Source organism: Lipotes vexillifer, unplaced genomic scaffold, assembly GCF_000442215.2.
Source record: "Lipotes vexillifer unplaced genomic scaffold, Lipotes_vexillifer_v1.1 scaffold471, whole genome shotgun sequence".
Taxonomy (NCBI): domain Eukaryota; kingdom Metazoa; phylum Chordata; class Mammalia; order Artiodactyla; family Lipotidae; genus Lipotes; species Lipotes vexillifer.
Window position 1 is genome coordinate 671,398 of NW_006780162.1, and position 26,697 is coordinate 698,094.

General features: G+C 38.9%; 1 protein-coding gene across 1 annotated transcript in view; it reads right to left on the reverse strand.

The window, feature by feature from the left end:
- SPHKAP (SPHK1 interactor, AKAP domain containing) overlaps positions 1-26,697 on the reverse strand; it is a 98,016-nt gene that overhangs the window by 13,313 nt on the left and 58,006 nt on the right. Inside the window, exons 3-6 of the mRNA XM_007453270.1 lie at positions 25,649-25,708; positions 23,543-23,677; positions 19,514-19,769; positions 13,783-17,551 (exon numbers count right to left, since the gene is read on the reverse strand). Coding sequence (XP_007453332.1) covers positions 13,783-17,551; positions 19,514-19,769; positions 23,543-23,677; positions 25,649-25,708 — 4,220 coding nt within the window. The remainder of the gene's footprint in view (positions 1-13,782; positions 17,552-19,513; positions 19,770-23,542; positions 23,678-25,648; positions 25,709-26,697) is intronic.

Sequence of the window (26,697 nt, forward strand, 5' to 3'; positions counted from 1 at the left end):
TTTTTTTTTTTTTTTTTTTTTTTTTTTATCCCATCCTCTCCCTCTGAAACCTCTGATTTATATCAGCATCACTTTTCTGGATGAGTACCTTTTTATATCAAGCATTTAACCTTTGATCTGACAAGCTTTTTTCTTTGAAACCTTTCCTCGTTGGCTTCCCATGAATTTCTGCCTTTCTGGACACTCCATGCCGGAATGTCCTTTAAACATAGTATAGCCAGCTCTGATTGATTCACTGCCCTCCTTTCCAGTCTGTCCACAAGCAGTCTCATCTATTCGGCCTGTGAAAATAGCTTCCAAATCTGAGCTCAAGGCAGTGTCCCTCTTCCTGATTCTGGGGCTCTTTTCCTCTGTTGGTCTTCAGAGCATCTCCAATCTGTCTCACTAACATCTCAGAATCAATCTATATAAAACAAATTCTAATTGCCCTCCCATCCTCTTCCTGTGTTTCTTATTTCATTGACTTTTCTGAGTGTCTGGGCTTAAAATCTTGCAGAAAACTTCTGACTTCTCCTTGACCTTTACATTCAATCATTTGCTATGTTTTTCATTTCCATCTCTAAAGTTTCTCTCACATACTTATCTCTGTCTCTGTGCTCAGGTAGTTATGTTAATTTAGGTCTTTCTAAATTTCTAGAATTTGGATTTGGAATATGCCAGGTTAATGTTAATTAATGTTCTCAAGGCATATCTTTGGCCTTTCTTGTCAAAAACCTGCAAGAACTTCCTAAAGCTAAACTCTTTCCTTCACGGTCTTGCCTTGCCTATCCAGTTTTATCTGTCTGACTCTAGTTCATTACTGAGTAAAACCAGACGCTCTGCTGCTCCTCAAATGTGCCATAAGTTTCCTGCCTCTTGACCTTTGCCCAGTTGCTTCCTCTGACAAAATGCTGGAGACCAGTGTGCTTTGAGCACTGTTCCTGCAGTCCAGTGCTGTAGCTTCCACTTCTACCACGTGTCGTCTATTCAACTTGCACAAGTTAATAAAACTTTCCAAGAAAAATAAGAATACTAACCTCATAATGGTTTTTGGAAGAAATAAGCTAGAAAATAAAATCATTTAATGCATTTATCTTAGTGCTTGGTATGTAAGTATATATTATTCTTTATTAGTAAATCATATAATTCATTAAGAATCATATGTCTAATAACATTCTTTCCTGATCCTTGTTTCTTACCATTCCTTAGCCAAGATGCTCTCACCTCCCTGAAGTCGTCCTTAATCTCCCTCACTAGGGCCATCTCTCTCTTGAATGATCAAAGCAATTAGTCTGTCTTTCTTTCTTTTCGGTAGCACTTAATGCTTCCTAGTTTGCAGTCTAGTGTATATACCATACATTATTAAGAGCTTTTATAGCTTTTTATGTATTTGGAGTAGAGCTGTGAACACACTAAATATTTTTTAGATGAATATGTTATTGTTAAAATTGCCTAGCTTCATAAGTACAACCATATTCAAATTTAGATAGCCCTACCTCTTAAGTCTTATGTGGAAAGATCTGAGAAAGATCTTTCTTGCAAGCTAACGGCATTCTGAATAACTACGGTATTGAGGTGTGGCAGTTTCTATCACACTCTATTGCTAACACTTGGTGAAAGCAGGTTTTTAATAAGCTTGACTTTCCATTTGTTTGCCTGGCACAGTGATACACACCCACACACACAAGTGCTCTGGATTAGAGATCAGACCATTTCTTTTCTCACAGAGCAGCTTGCACTCATTCTCTGTGCCCCAATTCCCTACTGCTCACTGCACCTTTAGTGAGGTTTGCACCACAGGAGAGGAACCTCAAAATTATCATGCCTGGACACATATGCCTCTCTTTTTCTCCAGGGAGAGAAGGGAGAGAGAGAGAGAGAGACGATGGAAGAGAGAGCACTTTGCTCTAGATTATAAACACATTCAAATCTTTTCTGTGGAGAGGAGGAGATGTCACTACCCTGGAATGTAAACAGCTCCAGGGAAATGAATCACTGTATCTCTTTAGAAGCCTCTATCTTCAGGGTTAGTATTTGATCAACCTTCAGTCCAGGTGCCAGTGCTCTTTGCTCAGAAAGCCAAATGTACAGAAATGTGAACAGATTCATGGAGACTTTTCTCCATAGGCTCATCAAAACCTAACAGCATAAAGAGAAGGACATTAATTAAACAAAAAGCAAGAGTGTATTTCTCAGTTGACAGTGAAAAATATGGTAACTCGGTGAGTGGAGACTGGAATGCTTTTCTTGGCCCTTGTGTAGAGGCTGTAGAGAGTAATGGCAGCTGCCAGTCCACACTGAAAGCTGTCCTCAGATTGGGAATTGCCTTGCCAGGGTTATACCCTATCCCAGTGAGCACCCCAATGACCAGCTGACACAGAGATACAAAAGTCCACCCTTACCTCAATTTGCACTAAACATGACAGACCATCCCAGCTTCAGGGTATCCTATAGGATGCGCTGTGCCCTCAGGTGCAAACATATTTGGGGGGGACCATCTCCCTCTGTCCACTCTTGTCTTTCCTTCCTTCTTACCCATGTATGTACACTTTTCTCTGGCGAGCACTCCTTAAAAAATTATATATATTTGCCTGAACTCTCCTTCTCAAGGTCTGTTCCCAGGAAATACAGCTTAAGACACTTGATCACTTTTATGTAAAACACTTGATCGGTTACAGAAAGATCTACATAATTTTCCTCAATCTTAGAATTAGTACTGTTATCCTTTCTCCATAAATGGTTGTACTTTTTACAATATTTGTTCAAATGAGTTCTAGTATAGAGTGTAGAGTTTCAAATGTATAATTTTTTTGGTGTGATTAAATATCCCCTTGATATGTGAATGAATTACATAGGTAATAGCACACCAAATCTTGTCCCTAAGATTCCTTCTCAAAGCATCTGTACAGGTGTGGTTTTGAGGTGTGGCTGTTTCTAGTGTGATCTGTTGCTAACATTTGGTGAAAAGAGATCCTTAATAAGCTTGATTTTTCTTTCAAAAATGTTGAGATTTTTCTAAATTGAGCAGATAGAAAGGGGAAGAATGGATGTAGCCAAAGGAACATTCACTGAATTTAACTAAAATCAAATGAAAGATAAGTTAGTTCACTGACGACAAATAGAAACAATATACATATTCCCCAAAGTGGAAATGAGGCAAGTACTCAGCACAAAGGGGAGGGCTCCTAAACCATTGGCTTACTTGGTTAAAAACTACTTTCCTGGACTAATTCCTTACTGAATTAGGACCTTACGTTATTAAAAAAAAATCATTATAGGATATTTCTTACTAAATCAGAAGTTAAATCTCAGTGATTGACATTAAACATCCAGCTTAAAATTGAATCTGTCAGTATATTTTATTTTATCTCAATTTCCCACTCTATTTACAGTAAATCTCATATCCCATGTCACATAACTAGGGATTCAGAATGAATAGTGATTATATCTAAAACACTAGTTTCCATTTTCTTTTGAGAGAAATTTATAGGTTTGTTCATTTTCCCCAGACTGAACCAGGAGGAAACAGAAAATAAAAACAGACCACTCACAAGCACTAAATTTGAGACAGTGATTAAAAAGCTTCCAACAAACAAAAGCCCAGGACCAGATGGCTTCACAGGTGAATTCTATCAAACATTTAGAGAAGAGCCAACACCTATCCTTCTCAAATTCTTCCAAAATATAGCAGAGGGAGGAACACTCCCAAACTCATTCTATGAGGCCACCATCACCCTGAATCCAAAACCAGACAAAGATATCACAAAGAAAGAAAACTAAAGGCCAATATCACTGATGAACATAGACGCAAACATCCTCACCAAAACCCTAGCAAACAGAATCCAACAGCACATTAAAAGGATCATACACCATGCTCAAGTGGGGTTTATCACAGGAATGCAAGGATTCTTCAATATACGCAAATCAATCAATGTGATAAACCATATTAAAAATTGAAGGAGAAAAACCTATGATCATCTCAATAGATGAAGAAAAATCTTTCCACAAAATTCAACACCCATTTATGATAAAAACCCTCCAGAAAGCAGGCATAGAGGGAACCTACCTCAACAAAATAAAGGCCATATATGAAAAACCCACAGCCAACATTGTTCTCAATGGTGAAAAACTGAAACCATTTCCACTAAGATCAGGAACAAGACAAGGTTGTTCACTCTCACCACTATTATTCAACATAGTTTTGGAAGTTTTTGCTGCAGCAATCAGAGAAGAAAAAGAAATAAAAGGAATCCAAATTGGAAAAGAAGAAGTAAAGCTGTCCCTATTTTCAGATGACATGATGCTATACATAGAGAATCCTAAAGATGCTACCAGAAAACTAGTAGAGCCAATCAACGAACTTGGTAAAGTAGCAGGATACAAACTTAATGCACAGAAATATCTTGCATTCCTATATACTAATGATGAAAAATCTGAAAGACAAATTAAGGAAACACTCCCATTTACCACTGTAACAGAAAGAATAAAATACCTAGGAAAAAAACCTACTTAAGGAGACAGAAGACCTGTATGCAGAAAACTATAGACACTGATGAAAGAAATTAAAGATGGTACAAACAGATGGAGAGATATACCATGCTCTTGGATTGGAAGACTCAACATTGTGAAAATGACTATACTACCCAAAGCAATCAACAGATTCGATGCAATCCCTATCAAACTACCAATGGCATTTTTCACAGAACTAGAACAAAAAAATTCACAATTTGTATGTAAACACAAAAGACCCCAAATAGCCAAAGCAATCTTGAGAAAGAAAAATGGAGCTGGAGGAATCAGGCTCCCTGACTTCAACTATACTACAAAGCTGCATTAATCAAGACAGTAGAGTGCTGGCACAAAAACAGAAATATAGGTCAATGGAACAGGATAGAATGCCCAGAGATAAACCCACGCACATATGGTCACCTTATCTTTGATAAAGGAGGCAAGAATATACAATGGAGAAAAGATAACCTCTTCAATAAGTGGTGATGGGAAAACTGTAAAAGAATGAAATTAGAACACTCCTAACACCATACACAAAAATAAACTCAAAATGGATTAAAGACTTAATGTAAGGCCAGACACTATCAAACTCTTAGAGGAAAACATAGGCAGAACACTCTATGACATAAATCACAGCAAGATCCTTTTGACCCACCTCCTAGAACAATGGAAATAAAAACAAAAATAAACAAATGGGACCTAATGAAACTTCAAAGCTTTTGCACAGCAAAGCAAACCATAAACAAGACGAAAACAACCCTCAGAATGGGAGAAAATATTTGCAAATGAAGCAACTGACAAAGGATTAATCTCCAGAAATTACAAGCAGCTCATGCAACTCAATAACAAAAATACAAACAACCCAATCCAAAAATGGGCAGAAGAACTAAATAGACATTTCTCCAAAGAAGATATAAGATTGCCAACAAGCACATGAAGGAATGCTCAACATCACTAATCATCAAAGAAATGCAAATCAAAACTACAATGAGGTGTCACCTCACACCGGTCAGAATGGCCATCATCAAAAAATCGACAAACAATAAATGCTGGAGAGGCTGTGGAGAAAAGGGAACCCTCTTGCACTGTTGGTGGGAATGTAAATCAATACAGCCACTATGGAGAACAGTTTGGAGGTTCCTTAAAAAACTAAAAATAGAACTACCATATGACCCAGCAATCCCACTACTGGGCATATACCCTGAGAAAACCACAATTGAAAGAGAGTCACGTACCACAGTGTTCATTGCGGCACTATTTACAATAGCCAGGACATGGAAGCAACCTAAGTGTCCATCAACAGATGAATGGATAAAGAAGATGTGGCACATATGCACAGTGGAATATTACTCAGCCATAAAAATAACTGAAATTGAGTTATTTGTAGTGAGGTGGATGGACATAGAGTCTGTCATACAGAGTGAAGTAAGTCAGAAAGAGAAAAACAAATGCCGTATGCTAACACATATATATGGAATCTAAAAATAAAACAGTTCTGAAGAACGTAGAGACAGGACAGGAATAAAGACACAGACGTAGAAAATGGACTTGAGGACACGGGGAGGGGGAAAGGTAAGCTGGGATGAAGTGAGAGAGTGGCATAGTCTTACGTATACTACCAAATGTAAAACAGGTAGCTAGTGGGAAGCAGCCACATAGCACAGGGAGATCAGCTCAGTGCTTTGTGACCACCTAGAGGGAGGGTGGGAGGGAGATGCAAGAGGGAGGGGATATGGGGATATATGTATACATATAGCTGATTCACTTTGTTGTACAGCAGAAACTAACACACCATTGTAAAGCAATGATACATGAATAAAGATGTTAAACAAATAAAAAAATAATAAAAAATAAAGATAAATTTCTTTCCTAAGCACTTTAGCTGTATACATAAATTTTTATATGGTATGTTTTCCTTTTCATTTAATTAAAAATTTATTTTAATTTCCCTTGTGACATTCTTTGACCACCTTATAATTTAGGAATATTTTCAAATTTTGGGGGGGGTGTGGATTTCCCAGGCATCTTTTTGTTATTGATTTTTATTTTAATTCCATGTGGTCAGACAACATATTCTATATGAGTTTAATTCTTTTTAAATTTATTAAGACTTGTTTTATGGCCTAATGGTCCATCTTGGTGAATGTTTCAAGTGTACTTGAAAAAAAATGTATATTTTGCCATTTGGTGGCGTCCTTAATACATGTTAATTAGGTCAAGTTGATTGAGAATGTTACTCTAGTCTTGTAGTATATCCTTATTGACTTTCTGTCTACTATTCTATCAGTTACTGAGAGAAGAGTGTGAAATTTCCAACTGTAACAGTGGATTTGTCTATTTCTCCTTCCAGCTCGATCAGATTTTGTTTCATGTAGTTTGGAGTTCTATTATTTAGGTGATTACATTTTCCATGTCTTCGTGATGAATTGGCCCCTCTATCATTATAAAATATCCCTCTTTACTCCTGATAAAATTCCCCTGGCAAAATTCCTTATCCTGAAGTTGATTCTATCTGATGTTAATATAGCTACTCCATCATTGTTATGATATTTCTTTTTCCATTCTTTTACTTCTAACCTATCGGTTATTTTATATTAGAAACACATTTCTTATAGATGGTTTATGGTAGGATTTTGCCTTTTTATTCCACCTGACAATCTCTGCTTCTTATTGGAGTGTTTTGATCATTAAAAAATTAATGTAATTATCAATATGCCTGGGTTTAAATTATTATCTATTTCTATCGGTCCCATTTATTCTTTGTTACTTTTTCCCTCTTTTCCTGCATTTCTCTGGATTAACTAAGTAATTTCTACCATTCCATTTTATCTCCAGTATTGACTTATTGGCTTTTTGTTTTACTCTTTTAGTAGTTATCTCAGGGTTTACAGTATGCATCGTCAATTCGTTACAGTCAATTTTCAGATTGCATTATACAAATTCACTTAGAAAGGAAGACTTTTACACTTCCATTTGCTCTTCCTATCCTTTGTGCCATAATTGACATATATTTCAGTCCCTTATGTCATAAAGCAATATTTTTTGTTTTAAATAATTATCTCTTAAAGAAATTTTAAAATTAACAAAATATTTTGGATTTACTATTCGTGGGACTCTTTGTTTCTTTGTGTACAACCAAGTTCCAATCAGCATTATTTTCCTTCAGCCTAAGAACTTCCGCTAACACTTCTTATTGTGCAAATCTCCTATTGGCATATTCTCTAAAATTCTGTTGTATAAAAATTACTAGTTAGCTTTATTTTTTAAAACAGGCTTTATTATTTTTTTCAAGCAGTTTTAGGTTAACAGTAAAGTTAAGCAGAAAGAACAGAGAGTTTCCATGTCCCCTGCCCACACGCGTACATAATATCCTCTCCCACTATCAACATCCTGTACCAATGGTGCATTTGTCACAATTAATAAACCGAAATCAATGCACCATTTTCACCCAAAGTCCACCATTTACATTAGGGTTCACTTTGGTGTTGTACATTTTATAGATTTGGACAAATGTATAATGACACATATCTACCATTATAGTATCATACAGAATAGATTCACTGCCTTAAAAATCCTCTGTGCTCTACCTATTCATCCTTTCCTCCCTCCTAAACCCCTCGCAGCCACTGATCTTTTCACTGGCTCCACAGTTTTACCTTTTCCCAGAACGTCATATAGTTGGAATCTTATAGTATGTAGCTTTTTCACATTGGATTCTTTCACTTAATAATGTGCATTTAAGTTTCCCCTATGTCTTTTCATGGCTTAATAGCTTATTTATTTTTAGTGCTGGATAACATTCCATTGTCTGGATGTTCCAGAGTTTATTCATCTATTGAACTACTCAAGGAGGTCTTGGTTGTTCCCAAGTTTTGGCAATTATGAATAAACCTGCTACGAAATCTTGTGTGCAGGTGTTTTGTGTGGACATACATTTTCAACTCATTTGGGTAAATACCAAGAATCATGATTGCTGGATCATATAGTAAGAGTATGTTTATTTTTGTAAGAAACAGCCAGACTGTAATCCACAGTAGCGGTACCATTTTTGCATCCCCACCAGCAATGACTGTGAGTCCCTGTTACTTCACATACTCACCAGCATTTTGTGTTGTCAGTGTTTTGGATTTTGGCCATTCTCATAGGTGTGTAGTCATATCTTATTTTTGTTTTAATTTGCAATTGCCTAATGACATATGATATTGAGCATCTTTTCATATGCTTATTTGCCATCTGTATATCTTCTTTGATGGGGATTCTGTTCAAGCCTTTTGCCACTGTAAATTTTGGATGACAGTCCTTTGTCAGAGATGGTCTTGGGGAACATTTTCTCCCAGTCCACAGGTTGTCTTCTGGTCTCCTTGACAGTGTCTTTCACCAACAACAAGTTTCTAATTTTAATGAAGTCCAGTTTATCAATTATTTCTATAGGTCATATCTTTGGTGTTATATCTAAAAAGTCATTGCCAAAACCAAGGTAACCTAAATTTTCTCTTACGTTCCTTTCTAGGAGTTGTATAGTTTTGCCTTTTACATATAGGTCTATGATCTATTTTGAGTTAATTTTTGCTAATGGTGTTAGAGTTGTGTCTAGATTCATTCTTTGCATGTAGATGTCCAGTTGTTCCAGCACTATTTGTTGAAAAAACGATCTATTTTCTGTTGTATTGCCTTTGATCTTTTACCAAAGATCAGTTGACTATATTTGTGTGGGTCTGTCTCTGAGCTCTGTATTCTGTTCCACTGACCTATTTATTTACCCTTTTACCAGTATCACAGATTTTTTTTTTTTTTTTTTTTTTTTTGCTACATGGGCCTCTCACTGTTGTGGCCTCTCCCGTTGCAGAGCACAGGCTCCGGACGCGCAGGCTCAGCGGCCATGGCTCACGGGCCTAGCTGCTCCACGGCATGTGAGATCCTCCCAGACTGGGGCACAAACCCACGTCCCCTGCATCGGCAGGCGGACCCTCAACCACTGCGCCACCAGGGAAGCCCCAGTATCACAGCCTTAATTACTGTAAGCTTTGTAGTAAGTCTTGATATCAGGTAGTGTCAGCCTGATTTTGTTTTTCTCCTTTAATATTCTGGTTATTCTGGGTCTTCTGCCTCTCTGCATAAACTTTAGAATCATTTTATCAACATCCACAAAATAAATTGCTGGGATTTTGAATGGGACTGCATTGAATCTTTAGATCAGATTAGAAAGAATTGGCATCTTGACAATATTGAGTCTTCCTATTCATGAATAGCCTTTATTTTTTACTAGGTAAAAAGCACTAGGTTGGGAGTTATGTTTTTCCTTCAGCACAGTAAAGATGTCATTGTTTGTCTTTTAGTTTATATTTTTTTGCAGTAGAAAGCTGCAACTTTTTTTTTTTAATTTTTAAATTTTTTTAATTTTTTACAACTTTTATTTTTGTTCTCCAGTATGTAAGTTTTCTTCTTCCTTAGGCTGCTTTTAAGACTATTCCTTTATCACTGGTTTTTAATAATTTGATTGTGATGTACACTGACGTGGTTTTCTTTTTGTCTGTTCTGCTTAGAGTTCATTGTACTTCCTGATTTATAAGTTTATTTTCATCAACTTTCATAATCATGTGTACTTTAAATTTTGAAGCATATTTATAATAGTTATTTAAAGTCTTTGTTGGTTAATTTAATCATCTCTGTAATTTCTAGGTATATTTATATTGAATAATTATTGTCTCAGTTATGGGTGACATTTTTCTGCTTCTTTGAATGTGTAAAATCTTTCAGCTTTTTATGTTGTTGAGTGCTGAATTTTGTTGTCTTTCTTTAAAGACTATTGGACTCATTCTAGGTTAAATTAGCTTCAGTTCAGCCTGATTTTTCAATGCTTCTCTTCAAGTTTTGTTAGGGCAAGTTTAGATCAGTTTTTATTTTTCAGGGATAGTTTAGCCCTAATTCTACGGTATGATTTCTTTCAGGGTCTCTGCTAAATCCTGCATGTGTTTAACATGGTTTCTCCACTGTGGCTGGTTGGAACTAAACTTTTCCTAGTCCTGTGTGAGCTTGTGGCATTGTTTAGCTTACAGCTTTCTAGCTTCATGGGGTTTCATCTATACATGCATGACTTAGGGTTCAGTAACAGACTCGAGGGGAGCCCTCTACAGACTTCTGGCATTCTTTCTCTGATAGCGCCCTCCAATCTCTGAATCTTCAACTGAGTGACCACTGAGTTCTGCTCAGATTTGTTCTCTTTGCACTGCTGTCTGAAAAGGAAATCCAGGGGCTTCCCTAGGGGCTTCCCTAGGGGCTTCCCTAGGGGCTTCCCTGGTGGCACAGTGTTTGAGAGTCCGCCTGCCGATGCAAGGGACGAGGGTTCGTGTCCCAGTCCGGGAAGATCCCACATGCCGTGGAGCTGCTGGGCCTGTGAGCCATGGCCACTGAGCCTGCGCGTCCGGAGCCTATGCTCCGCAATGGGAGAGACCACAATGGTGAGAGGCCCGCGTACCGCAAAAAAAAAAAAAAAAAAAAAAAAAAAAAGCTCACCATGTTTGTTTTCCTTATCTCAGAATGCTGCTTGTTGTGAAATGTCTGACAACAGTTGTTTCATATATTTTGTCCACTTTTCTAGTTATTTACAGAGGGATAACAAGTTCAGCTTCAATTACTCCATCATGGGTGGAAACAGTAGTCCTTTCACATTTATCTTTTGTTATAGTTTTCTCTGCAGATATGCCATTAAAGTTTTGATTCCAATAATCTAATTTTAAATAATTATGTTTATATCTAGCAATGTTTAATTTCAATGATTATACTTATCTCTTGTAGTATTTAACTGACTTTTAACTCTACCTCATTCTATTTTGATTGCAGTTTTTCCCACTCCTGTTTTGTATACCTTAATTTTTCAAATATTTAAAATATGTTATATTGTCTATCTGAGTATCCCCACATCTGCAATCTTTGCTAGCGATAATTCTACTTTGATATTTGTGAGTCTTTCTTATAGTGCCTTGATTCCGGTGTATCTTGAAATTTGAAGTTCTGAGCCTATATTTGATAGGCATTATCTATCGAAATCCTTTGAGACTTGGGATTAAATATCAAGAGATTTATTTTTGCCTCTGCCAAGGTCTCACAGTGTTGTTAACCTAAGATTGCTTTAAGGTAATTTACCAGTTTGTGGTTTCCTACATCACACAGATGGTGCAAATTAGATCCCCAAACATGCATTAAGGCAAGCTGTGTTTATAAATGCTCAGGGGAATTTCTCTTCTACTCTGAGCTCTACTCAGAAAGATACGTTTTCTTATCATGTCCTTTTTCTGGTGGGTGGACTAGTTTCTAGCTAGAACACCATAATGCTAGAGATACAAGTCCTTCAGTTCAATTCTTCATTTCGTTGGCACCCTTTCTCTCTTCCTTTAGGTCTCATCTCAAATGCCAACATCCTGTCTTAAGGGGCCACTTCCCCCAAAAGGTAACTCTCTACCACATTACTCTTTTTATTCTCCTCTCATCACACTCTACATCACACACTTTTTCCAAAGGGTTTTTCCATGCATCTTGTCTGTCTCTCGCACTGGTGTGTAGGAGCCATGGAAACAGACACCAAATCTCTATTTTCTTCTGTGCTTGCAGCCCCAAGGGCAGTGTGTATCACAGGTGAGCATGCAAATATTTGTTGGATGAATAATTATTTTTCTTGAAGCAAGTATAAATGAATACACGACATAAAATATATTTCTAAAAATTCTATGTTAGGTCTGTGAGTGCAACATGTGAATGCTCAAAATTCTCAGTTTGGTGTTTATACCTGTGGTCTCAAATTATCAAAAAGTTAGGTAATTGCTTTTCAAAAATCTCAGAGAAGGTGGCTGAGTTAAGAACACATCGCTGCTCACCAGTAGGATAATATTTTCCCCCAAATCAAGAACTGGGTTATCCTAAATCACCCTTAAGCTCTTTATAATTGATATAATTTGGTACCTGGACAAATGTGCTAGCCTAAAATACAATAGGTATTTCTATTTGGGCCTGCCATGATGAATTCTGAATTCTGTTTCAAATAACAAAAAAGTAAAAAAGTAAGAATGTGATTTTTATTTCATCATGTTGAGATTTTATGAAGTTTTTAGTAAGAATTATGAAAATGTCCCTCAGAGCATAGCCTAAAAATATCTTCAGGACATGACACCTCCCCACTTCCAAACAGTCAAGAGTGCCTGTATCATTTCCCTCTCTCTTGTGTATAAGAGGGTAGGAAGTCTTTCACAGGGAATTGAGTTCCATGTTTAGCTATTTTGACATGTCAAATCCCCTGATAACAACTCTGAGCTTAGAAAATGTGATCTAAGTATAACTAATTTCCCATTTTGCAAATCCTGAGAATTCTGTAGTTTTAATAAAATTCTCATGCCATTCATAACAGGTTTCTCTTGGGCAAAAGATCTCCTGGAATAAAGGCAACCATATACCTTAACCCCAAACAACAACAACCATAAAGTAAACATTTATTGAGTGTTTATAATGGCCTAGGCACTGAGGTAAGGGCTTGTGTACATTTCTTTATTTAAACCTTAAGAATCTTCTTATGATGTAATTATTACTATTATTCCCCCCCAACAGGTGAGTAAACTGAGGCAGAGATCAGCAAAATTGCTTAGAGTATGGTTTCAAGGTTATTTAGTGGAGATCATGTTCCATAACAATTCTTTATATTTCTCCACAAAGAAAAATATATTCAATACTTAGTCCTTATGTTTTGGAAAAAGATTCAGCTCTCAAACTTCTAAGGCTGATGATGTTGTTTTGCACTTATGCTACCATGGTATATCATGCATCTAAAGGGCCAGCACTGTGAGACATGGTGTCCTTGCAAAGACCTTTAGAATAAGACAAAAAAGAAAAACTTGAGAGACCCTGGAGAAAAATGATACCAAAATATTTAATGTCAGATTCCAATATTAAAATTTATTTACATTTAACTGTTTTCAAATGGACAAGTTGATGTAATTTTCTTATTTTGCTTGAAAACTGCCATGAGTTAATTTCAGAAGGTAGCATTCTATGGGAGATTAATTGTAATGGGGAGAATGATACCTCATTTCTTCTGTTATATACATAAATCGAATTTGTTTTAGAGATTTAAAAAAAAAAAACCTTCCATCTTTCTATTACAAGTGCATAGTAACCCAGGGAAGTCAATTACTATCTCAGAAATTCAGTTCTTGCATCAGTAAGTCCCTAAGATTTAGAATAAATACTAATTAAGATGCAAACTCCAGTCCCACGCACCCTATCTCATCTAAGAGGTCATTGACTCACCTAGGGTTTCGGCAGGAATTCACAGTAGTGTCTTCACCCCTCGCCACATGTGGGACCTTTTCTTCTTTCAAACACTCTTCTGCTTCCTCTAGGGGGCTGCGTTTGGAAAGGACGTGTTCAGGTTCTCCAACACATTCTTCTCTCTGATCTATTTCAATCTGAATTAAAGGCACTTCCCTTGAGCAAAGTGATCGCCTGGTGTGGCTTAGAAGGACAGCATCCTGGCACGAGGAAGTTTCCTTTCTAGAATCTAAACTGTTGTGATTTGCAAGAGGCGCAGCTTTGCTTGGAGACGACATTGGGGGATGTTTGCTTTCAGTAATGGAGTTTTTCCTCGGGTAATCAACAGGCTCCTGAACAAGCAGAGCTGGCCCGCTTTGCACTCTACTCGAAGCCAATCTGCTTGCACACTTCTCCACCTGCAAGGTAGAGCCACCGGAAGCAGGCTCAGCATCAGCTGCCCGGGCGTCGTCCACTATAATTTTGTTCTTCCGCATGAGGGCTTCGATTGAGTTTGCCCATGTCTCGTGAATTAACATGTCTGTGATCTGGTCGGCCCCACCTCTCCGATACAAGCAAGAGTCAGATTTGCAGAGACCCGATGAGGAAGCGCTACTGACCTGCTGTACGCTGAGGAAATCTTGCTGGCTGTTTCGAGCAAAGCCATCTAAGGAGTTGGCTTTGATGGGCACGTTCACCGTCAGCCTGGCACCCAGGGATCTGCTGTTGGGCATGGATGACTGTCTGTAACACACCGGGGATCTCGGAGAAGGTGACAGCAAGCCAGTCGTCCAGTCCTGGCTGCTTCGTCCGGAGGAGGCGCCGTCTTTGTTCTCTCGTTCAATGTCCCTCAACATGTACCTATAGAACTCCTCGGTGATGCTCTCGGTGCTGGACTGCTTTGAGGGACAGCTTGGCCTCACGCTGAGGTGGTCATTTTTCCGGCAGGCCTGCTGCATAGCCGAGTTCAGAATACTGCTGGCATTCTTGCCTGCATAGTAATCCAGCAGTAACTCAAACCCTCTTCCTTCATTTTCCATCTGGTTCACCATGAACCTGGAAAACTCATCGGTGATGCTCTCACAGCTCGACTGCTTGGAGACGGAGCTGGCCCTGCTAACTGGCTGGCTTAGGGTACTCATTAAACCCAGGCTATTCACATACGCCCCGGCGTTAGAGTCCTCCTCTGGAATGCTCTCACAGCTGGAGGCCTTCAGCCGGTTCCACCTGTCTCCACTGAGTAACCGACTCCGAGGATAGCTCTGGGCTTGCCAGACACCGTCCACCATACAGAACTCTGTGAGGTTCACTATCTTGGCTGCCACTTCGTCTGCAAAAGTATTTACAGAATCTGGGACGTCCTCAAGGTTCATCGACTCGTCCACAACCCTGTTCATCAGCTTCTCTTTAAGTTCCGGGTACTCATCTGTTTTCCTCTTGATCTCGCTGAGTCGTGGTGGCTTGTGTTTCCTCACAGTGGCCCCACCGGCCTGGCTCTCTTTCTTCCTCTTCAAGGATCGGCAGGATACGTTGGGGGTAACCAGAAACTCATTCCCTCTTTTCCATGCACAGAACCAGGGTTGTTTTCCGTTGGAGTTGTCAAGGCAAATCGCTGCTATTTCAGTTGCCATGGAAACAATGGTCTCTGCTAATTCTGCTGCAAAGTCTGCAATGCAGTATATGTCTGGGTGTTTTGCCGGTAGCAGGGATTGAGCAGGAAGCAGCAAATCGTTCCCTAACAAAGACAGGTTACCTTGAACTTCATTGTTTAGAGGTGAGGCACAATTGTACTTTTCTGGAGCTTTTGGATTGATGCTGTCCTCAACGTCCTGGGAACTGATGTACTTGCCGACGGTCGGTGTCATTTCTCCCTCTGAAGGGGCTCTGCATTCATTCTCATTGTGACTGGATTGTTGATGAGGGTTTTTTGTATCCTCTTCCACCATTCCCTTCAGATATATTTCCTTGGGGGATGTTTTAACAGATTCTCTGGGAATACAGGACAATTCAGCTTGCAGTGTGGGGTTCTGGAAGAGGCCTGGCTTCTCTGGGCTCTTGCTCTTTTGCCTGGGATGCTCACCATCTACAAGATCATTGATAACAAGACTGGTGCTCTGCAGGTTGCTAAGTGGATGGCTGCTGGAGTAGTCAGTGGCTTTTGTCCATGCTTGACAAGTGGGCTGATCAGTCGGCTGGAAGTCTAGTTCGGTTTCCCTCCCTCTGATGGTCTCCTTAGAAAGGATGGTGGGACATTCACCAAGCTGTGCAAGGTGGCTCATCTTCTTGAAAGTGAAGCACATCACATTGAAGAGCAGCTGATTTGTACTTTCCATTAAGGTGTCCAGGGTTTCAGATGAGTGCCTGCCATTGCTGGGGTCGATTATTTTATTTTTCTGGTGAACTTCGTCAATGGAATGCTTCAGGATAACATTAGACAGGGTCTGTGCCAGTTCATTCCCAGGGACATTTTCTGAGCACAAGGTCTGAGGCTTTGAAACAGTTTCTGTGATTCTCCTATTCATTGATTCCATGAGGTCTCCAATGCTGCTGTAGGCATCAGGTCTTGTTAAGACCAGAGTGGCCTCCTTGAGCAATGCCTCCGCAATGGCTTCATTCCACAGCTCCATGCTCTTCCCGGTCACTGAACCACAAAGTGGGGGGACTGCTGCAGAAACCTCAACTGCAGACAAGAAGCCACTTGAAGCCACAGGGCACTTCACCTCTCCTGCTTCACCCAGGCCACAGACAGCAACAGCACTTGCCACCTGAGTCATGCCACACAGAGCAGATGGAAAGGAATATTTGCTGATGGAGTGTTCCTTGAATACTTGAGATGACTGAGTTTGCACCGGTTCATTTCCTTCCAGTGGACGGTTTGAAACCAGGGATTCTTGCTCCATTTTGAATCTTTCTGTGGCCTGTGGACTGGAGATGGTTCCAATCACAGTGGCTGCACAAGCTAATGCTACTTCTAGAGCACTCTGGGAGCGTTTGCTGGAGTTCTCTCCAGAGAGGATGCCTGAAGTTTCAACTGAGACTTGTGTCTTGGGCCGTGAGGAGATACCTGGCTCAGGGCCAGCAACGCTACCTTCTGAACTCTGAACAATGACAATTTTGGGGAGTTCATTCCATGACCGAGGGACCACGATATCTTCTGTGGAGCAACCACTGGGGAGCAGTGCGCTTCCTAGAGAAACACTGACTGCAGAGTCCTGGGGTAGCGTAGGCTGAGACTGAGATAATCGAATAAATGCGTCTTGCAGCACAGATTCTGCTAAATTCGTAGCATACTCGCCGGTTGTGGCTTCTCCATCTTTTATGGGAAGAATAGAGTTTGTGCCATCTTCATGGTCTCCTGGGTCTAAACTGCTGTCATGCTCAGAGAAAGTACCACATGCAGAAGGTCCATCTCTCTTAACCATCCTTGAGAAATAAGCATTGCCTGGAATACACAGTGCCTGTGATTTTCCTTCTTGACCTTTAAAATTTTCTGAATAATAATCATTTGTGGTTGGCTTATCATTCCCCACAACTTCACCTTTCCACTCTGATGGCTTGGTTGAGGGATCTAGACTCTGCAAACTTGTATCTTCTGCCACTTTTCCCAGAGATCCTTCTGTTTTAATCAGTGGTGTATGATATTTGCTAACACATTTATCTTCCAAAGGATAAAGTAACTTTTCCTTTTTGTAACTCCATTCCTCCCGAGTGGCTTCCTTTGGCTTTTTATTTTCCAAAACATTGTCTGAGACATTTATATTTTCATAACCTAGTGAAGAGAAAATGAGGAGCACTATTATTTTATTTATTTATTTTCTTTTTTAAGACTTCATTTTTTTAAGAGCAGTTTTAGGTTAAAATTGAGACAATATACAGAGATTTCTCATATATCCCCTGTCTCCACACGTGTATAGATTTCTCTATTATGAGCTTCTCCCGCAAGAGTGGTACATTTGTTACAATTGAAAAACCCATAATAGCACATCAGAATCACTCAGAGTCCACAGTTACCTTAGGGTTCATTCTTGCTGTTGTACATTCTGTGGGTTTAGACATGTATAATGGCATGTATCCATCATTACGGTGTTGTACTGGTTTCACTGGCCAAAAAAATCCTCTGGGCTCCACCGATTCATCTCTTCGACTACCATCTGCACCCTTGCCAAACTCCTGGCAATCACTGATCTTTTTTCCTGTATGCATAGTTTTACTTTTTCCAGAATACAGGCTTTTCAGATTGGCTTATTTCATTTACTAATATGCATTTAATCTTCCTTCCTATCTTTTCATGAATAGCTTGTTTCTTTTAAGTGCTGTATAATATACCCGCTATTACATTTTAGATAGCAGGTTTCCACGAGTCTAAAATAACATTTAATTCCTAAAGATGCCTTAAAGAATCAAGTATCTTTATTTTTTTTAAATAGCATTTTGAATGTTTCTTTAAGAAAAATGAATCCGAAAAGTCTTTTGAGTTTCATTGTGGACTGCCACTCAACAAAATGGCTTTCAATGCGGGGTACAAATGCAAGTGCTAGCTAGAGTGTGGGAGGGCATTTGGGAGCTGAGGGCTGGTCACCATGTTTCAGATAGAAAGTAACCCAGACAATTGTGTCTTAAAGCTTCCCAGTGGGTACAGGAGGAGAAGGGAGGACGCTCAGGTCACCTAAATCATGGCCTTGTTGAAAGAGTTATTCTAAAGTTGGCACAGGATTTGCCCCAAGGACAGTGGCAACAGCATATGGGGTACCCCTTCCTCTTTGGGGAAGAGTAACCCATTGTTCACTGAGCTACAGATATAGATGTAGAGAACGGACCTGTGGACACGGAGGGGAAGGGGAGGGTAGGACGAATTGAGAGATTAAGATGGACATATTACACTACCATGTGTAAAATAGATAGCTAGTGGGAACATGCTATAAAGTACAGGAAGCTCAGTTCGGTGCTCTGTGATGACCTAGGTGGGTGGGATGGGGTGGGTGGGAGGGAGGTCCAAAAGGGAGGGGACATATGTATACATATAGCTGATTCATTTCATTGTACAGCAGAAACTAACACAACATTGTAGAGCAATTATACTCCAATTAAAAAAAAAGAATGAATAAATGAAAGCTAAGCACTTTCCTGGGTTATTTCCTTCTGTGCTGACAACAGTAATAGTTAAATATAATAAATATGTATGGTTAAATGATATATATATATATATATAAAACAAACATATGGTTAAATATAATAAATATAATAGTGCTAAGAGCACTGCTGTACTCCCAAATTGTGGACAAGGAAACTGGGGCTCAAAAAGACTGGATAACTGGCCCCAGGTTTCACAGCCTCAAAGAGGCAGTGCTAGGATTCAGATCAATCTAACTCAGTTGCAACTGACACATGGCTTTCATGCGAAACTTAGGGACGTTATCTTTCCTCCAAGTGATAGTCTCCATCTCTTGGCAGGCAGGAGGATTTTGTTTTAAAACACATAGATTTCCTTCAGTATCCCTAAGGCATCTGTAGGGAGAATGGGACCATCTAACCATTAAATCTGTTAAAGTGCCTCCATCAGCATCCCCACTAGTATTTTCTTATTCTCTCTCCCTCTTTAAACTCCTTAAGTGAAGGTTGTGACGTGTCAGCCAAACTGATGTGGCCTGAAACTTTTCTGAAATTTAACCCAGACATTTTTATAGGGTGACTAATTTCAGGATGCACATTCGTTTTATTGGAAAGTTCTCACCGTTCCTATATTCTTCCACATCGCTTTCCTCCTCCAAGTGCTCAGATGCTGTAAGAAAGTCTTCTTCTATTGAAGACAAGGAACAGTTTGTGTCATCCTCCACTTTTAAGATGTTTGTTTCCAGGTGGAGCTGCCGCTCCTGCACCACTTCCAGACCAATCAAAAATTTGTTGATTTCAAAGATGATGCAATTGGTACTGTTTGGTCTGTTCCCTCTTGCACACTGGACCAAGCAGATATCTGACAACCAAGGACACTAAAAGCAGAGAGAGAAAAAGGCATTTGTTAAAAGAGAAAATATAAAACCATTCCCTCTGACCTTTCTTCTTCTATCAATCTCTCCTGTTAGAAGGAATGGGGACCTTTAAAATATTTGGAATATTTTCTGGGCTTTTATTGATGAACTGCTTGAAAAAAATTCAAGTGGTGCTTGGGAACACAGGGTACCCAGCAGAAAGTTTGACTTAGTGGAAAATAGGCTAATTATATCACATATTTTTGTTCTCTCCTGTCAAAGCAAAAATTGCCCTGGGCAACATTTACCAGGCACTGAAGACCTTATTCAAAGTTATTAAAATAGGAGAGAGAGGCCAGAACTGAGTTGGACCACAACTCCACTGAAACAAAAGGCAATTGGGTTTTAAAGAGCTGGCATAGGAGGATTGACATCCATCTGTGTTTCGTAAGGAAAAGTAAACTTTCTTGTATCTTCAGGGCTGGAAGTAGTCTTGCCAATTGGAGCAAAGTGCCCGCAGAAGTTAGGCTCCCAGCCTTCCACAGAGACAGGGACACTAGCTTCGCTGATGGTTACATTTCAAAGAGATGGGTCCTAGGTCTTTCAGAAAGACATTCTTGGGTTGTAAAACTGGCAAAAGGCTTTTAAAACAATTTACATCTCAATGGGGCAGAGAAACAATTTATAATGATAAGTTTTCTAAAGTAAATGTTCTGAGAAAAGGGAGGTTTAGGGCCTGGAGTCAGGAGGAAGGCTGTCTAAAGTTTAACCAAGCTGAGGGGAAAGTTCAGGCTGTCTTGGGCACCCCTCTTGATTAAATTGAACCCCAGGTTCTCAGATCAATATCTTTTTCTGTCTTGGTGATATTCAATACAACCTCTGCCAATATTTCAGATGGATAGCGAGTATTTTCTCAATTACAGTTAAACTTTATAATTTGTATTGTTCATCTGAAGAAGTAACCAAAATGAGATTTAAAGAAATCTCCTGGAAGTGAACGAATTCTGTCTAAAGGATGGGCATATGGGGACAGCAGTGAAGGACGTCAGATCATTGGCTGGTGTCCCACCGAGACCTGTTAATTCTGTCCAGTTCCAGGGTTACAGACCATCTCCCTATTCTCTGCTACACATTTTCACTCTTCATAGTGTTATTCATTGGAATAGCAGTAAAAAAAAGTTTCAATTGCCCATGCACAGATTACTAGTAAATCACAGACATGTCTTGTGCATTACAAAAATGAAAACATTTTTGTAAGAGGAACAATATGCTGATTTATAGTAATTTTTAAGAGAAAATTATTTGAATGGAAACAACAGTTAGTGGGCAAAGGGAAGCAAAATAAACTTATCTCAAATGGAATTCAAAATGTTTGGGAATATTTTATGTCCTAAATGGGATTATTTAAAACATGCTGACTGTGGTTGGAGTTACTTAGGTCTCATCCTAGTTAACTTGACATTTTAGAATCCTTGAGTCTGAATGTATGGGTGTGTGTGAGTGGTGAGGATGTGTATATGCAGAGGGACACATACACATAGACATTTATACTGTATTTCTGGAGTTTATCTTTTTCTGACATAAATATCATTTATCAATCTCTTTGATTGCATATTATAATTAGAGTAATTCTAGGACAGATGATTACAAAATGAAAAATTCAGTAATTCTCTAAGGGTCCAGGGATCCCTAGGGGGCTCAGAAATAGAATTTATCTCTGTGCTTATGTGATTAGGTCTGTTCTCAAGGAAGGTGGTCCATAATCTTGCTTTTCAAAGTGTGGGTTGTGTACTAGCAGCCTCAGCATCACATGGGAGCTTGTTACAAACGTATAATCTCAGACTCCACCCCAGACCTACTAAATCAGAATCTGCATTTTCAAGGAATCTTTTGGTGATTCCAACATGCATTAATATTTGAGAGATATTGGTCTATACCTTTTATGAAATTCATGAAGGATCTGTGCTCCCCTAAATGGTGAGGACCCACTGCTATAGAGTAATGAGAGCTGGCTTGATTAATTTTCTTTCCACTGAATTCGGACATAATATACTAAAGTGAAATTTGACAGATACTTTCTGAGTGCCTATTATATGCAAGGTATGCTGGGAGGTACAAACATGAAACAAGTAATTACTCTAGGGGTTGGAGCATAACATACTCCCAGTAGATCAGACATGAATAAAAATAAAGTTGAACCGTAAGAAGCTGTCAGATTTGCAGGTCAGAATTATTGCATATTGTCATTTCATATCATTTAGACTAAATATAAATAACAAAGTGAAATGGGGTAGGAATAAAAAGAAATGTTAACAGAGTAATATGGGCAGTTAAATAATACTTCAAGACAGACTTAGGGAAAGGAGGTTCTTATTAAACGTTCAGTGTTACACTGCTGTGGTACCCTTAGGAAGAAAATGTATTTTCTTTACAATCTTCTTGAAAGTAAATAAACATCCTGAGAGTCTTAGGTAAATGATGGCAAACAACAGAGCCTGTAAAATAATGGCAGATATTATTATATAATTTTTATGATAGTCTACTAGGTGTCTGCCTACCTTATGACATTTAATGCAAACAATTTTCTATGAGGTGTCTGTTGCTACTGCTCTGTTACAGATGAGAAGTCAGAAAGAAGCACAGAAAGGCTAACTGATCCTTTCAAAGTCACAGAAATATCATGTGGAAGAGCCAGCAATGCAATCCAGGTCTGCTGGACACCAATTCCTGTGTTCTTTCCAACTCTCCTCATGGAGAGTTTAATTAGAAGTCCTTACTAACAGGCCTGGTGCCGAAACCACTCTTAAAACTAAGCTTTGAAAATTCCTTTTGGTTATCACGGTTTTGCCTAGTATAAAGAGAGGGTACTAAGAGCTGTTTCTGCATTCTCTTTTCAAACAATTCATTTTCTCACTAAGGAAATGTGTTATTAGATTGACAGGAAAGAATTTTGTTCTAGGCTTGATGAGCAAATTGTAACAGGCTGTGTGTAGATTTTCGTTAAGTATCTGGAGTACAGCAAGGAATAGTGGGTGGACCTCTGAATTTTTTGATATTTTGAAGGATTAAAGAATAAAAGAAGATTTAAAAACGTTCCAGCAAAACTAAAACACAAGGAAGAGCAATTTGTTAGAGGAAAACACATGCTCGTTATTTTAAACTGGAGCTATCACTATCAACATATCTTATTTGAGAAAATTTGCGATCTTTTATACAGCATGTCTTTAGAAATCTTTTATGTGTTTTTCTGTAAATTGGTTAAACAATTTAAAATTGTAAAGTTTTCTTCAGTGTTATAATGATATATCTAATAATAAAGAACATTAGTAGATTGAATGATAATAATAGTATTTAAATTCTACTTTATTTTCAGTAATCTTTTATTCTGGGAACTTCATTTTTGGGCCTAGGAAACTCCATTTCCATCTTTGGGGCTGCTATCCTTTTTTTTTTTTTTTTTTTTGTGGTACGCGGGCCTCTCACTTGTTGTGGCCTCTCCCGTTGCGGAGCACAGGCTCTGGACGCGCAGGCCCAGTGGCCATGGCTCACGGGCCCAGCCGCTCCGCGGCACGTGGGATCTTCCCGGACTGGGGCACGAACCCGTGTCCCCTGCATCGGCAGGCGGACTCCCAACCACTGTGCCACCAGGGAAGCCCCACAAGGACATTTTTGATTCTTATGCTATGGGAGTCTATATATAGCATCTATTTGGGCCTTGTACTGATTTGTGTCAAGAGCTGACCACAGATAACTTATTACTAGTGAATAGGTTATCAAGAGCTTATAATTCTTACCTGTGAAACTTCAAAATCTGCCTGCAGATTTCCAGATGTTAACCCACTTAGGAGGACAATTTCATTTTCTTTTGGCTTTTGGACGTTCATGGAGCTTATAAGTTTTGGAAGATCTGGTGAGACATTGACCAATTTCTGTAGAACAAGAATCTTTATTAGCTTAGATGTTTTATTTTCACTTCCAAAATTATTTTACTTGCAAAAATAATATACTCAGTAACAATTCATAATATAGATTACTTAATCTATTAAGATTATTACTAGAAGAGATTGTATAAAATTGAAGCATAAGGTTTAGATGGGAATAGAAAATTTCCTAAATATAAAGATTTAAACATTTTTACTTCTAAGTTTCCCGAAGTAAACACTTAATGATTATTGTGACACTACAGTTACACATGATAGTTTGGGAACTTTTTCCTTTAAATCCTTGAATAAGAAACCCATTAACTAATAATGATGTGTTCTAATAAAGTCAACAATAATATTAATAATAAAATAATTACTAACATTGATTTTTCTGTATGTATTGATTACAAGGCACCATATTAAGGACGGTACATATTTTACATTACTATCTTCAATCACTGCAACACCCCTATATGTATTGTACCACTATTACTTTCCTTTCACACATAAGTAGACTGAGATCCAGAGAAGATGAGATGAGTTCCTTGAGCACCTTTATGTAGCTTATTCAGTTTATGTATACCCTTAGGCATAGCAGAAGGCGGTCTCAAATCACACCTAAATTCGTTAAATACAATGTTCTTTTTTTTTCTTTTTGCTTTAGTCTTTTATTGTGGTAGACATATATACTTAATTTTCTTTTACATATCAAACAAAAGAATATCAAAACCTGAGAACACAAGCAGGGAATACTAAGAGATTCATACACAGCACAGATTAATTAGAAATACATATCTACATATGCATTTTATAGATTCTAAAAATGTGATTTCCATAATATTACCAAATTTCCATTTCACATATATTTAAAAATTAATATCTGTAATCTATTTGCATATTTAAATACTGTAATAGCTGTCCCAAAGATCACTGCTGAAACAGTTTTGTTTTCATGAAGATCACATTAATCAGAGAAATGAGTAGGAAAAAATGCTGTTAAGTTATAATGCGTCTTTTCTATGTCATAAAGTTTGATGGAAACACAGTTCTTTAGATGCCAATTGCTTTGGTCCTTCCTGCTCTCTCTTTGATGTACTCTGCACCATAATTCCATCAAATGAAATCATACGTACAATTTCTTTTGAAGATGTCTCCAGTACTACACTGATGAGTGATATTTTGGAGCTCAGTGGAAGTCAATAATAAATCGTCTGTATGGGCAATTGAGCTGGAGAAGCTTCAGGTGCAGCAGCATCGCCAAGAAAAGAACATTGCGGGAGTAACTGAGTAACTACCATAGTGTCTACCATAGTGTGATAATCAAGTGGCAAATGGTGTGCTATTATGCATTAAAGAGTGTTACACCAAATAGTGAAATCAAACCATCTTCAGCTTTGGGAATGAATCCTTCCCACTGTACCCACAGGCTCTAGTTCCGAAGGATTGAGTGGGCCTTCAAGTTGTTGCATGTTGTCAAGGATTTACATCAGGATCTTACAACCTTGGATGAGCTTGGGATATTTAGCTGCTGCAGAGTGCAAAAAGTTTGAGTCCCAGATGAGTGCAGGGCTAGGAAACTGAGGTTAGATATAAAACATTTGATGAAAGCAGCAGGAAGGAGCAAAGCAGAGGGAAGAGCTAGCTGGTATCAAGCGGGTTTTGCAAAAACCTTGGAAAAGTCATCACAGACAGAGTGTTTGAGAGTGGAGAAGGGGAGAGTAGAAAAGCCACTCCTAGGCACTGGCAGGCAGGAGAAAGCATCTGTCTACTGGGGAAAGCAAGTTTCACAAATATAAGGAGGGCAAGCTGTGTAGGAAAGTGGCAGGAAAGGGGTCAGGGAGGTGGGCTGTGATGAAACCTCCTAATTAAAGAGTCTCCTACAAGGTGAGCATCATTTAAGTGGAGTCATGTTAGTTCTCTCGTCAGTACAGCCAGTCCTTGAAGTGAGTTCCCAGAGAGCCCAGTTCCCAGTGCTACCTGCTGCAGGTGCTCTGTACTGCATGCATCCTTGTTCACATCCAGGTTCACAAAGCAGACCTGGGAAAGAGGGAAAATATTGTCAATTAAGTGAAAAACATGACAGTCATTTTTTTTTAAAGATGTTGGGGGCAGGAGTTTATTAATTAATTAATTTATTTTTGCTGTGTTGCGTCTTCATTTCTGTGCAAGGGCTCTCTCTAGTTGTGGCAAGCGGGGGCCACTCTTCATCGCGGTGTGCGGGCCTCTCACTATCACGGCCTCTCTTTTTGCGGAGCACAGGCTCCAGACGCGCAGGCTCAGTAGTTGTGGCTCACGGGCCTAGTTGCTCCGCGGCATGTGGGATCTTCCCGGACCTGGGCGTGAACCCGTGTCCCCTGCATTAGCAGGCAGATTCTCAACCACTGCACCACCAAGGAAGCCCCATGACAGTCATTTTTGAAGAAAGCAGGAATTAGTTTGGGGAAAATGATTAGAGAGTCGTACATATCTTGTGTAGTTGATCTGGCCTAGAAACAGCCATCTTACCTTTGGGCGTCTGCACCCAATTCCTACTCATAGTTCCAACTGATCCCACCAAATGCCCTCTGTCTTTCATGGCCCGACAAACAAAACAAAGCCTCTTTGTATGGAACCAGTGTAACAGTCCCAAGAAAATCTTCGGGTTTATAAAGTGTTGTCAAATCTCATGAAATAGGAAAAAGACTTGTAATACTCTCAACCTCTGTTTATAATTGCAACAAACACTTCTTGCTATTTCCCTCTTTCCTCTTATTTCCTGCTCCCTTTCTCCACCCACTTTTCATATCATGTACAATCAATGGATTTCTCTGTCTCATTGTTTTAGTTAATTTTAATGTATTTCATCTTGTTGTAGAGTTGGCCTCTTCTGTAGCTATCTTAAATAAGTGTTTGAATAAGTAAGAGTATGAAAACAACAGCTACAAGATTAAATAATAATTCAGAGCAACAGTAAAAGAATTGTACAATTTAAACACGTCACATAGATTAAACAAACCACCATGGGCATTCAGATGGGAACGGTGAGA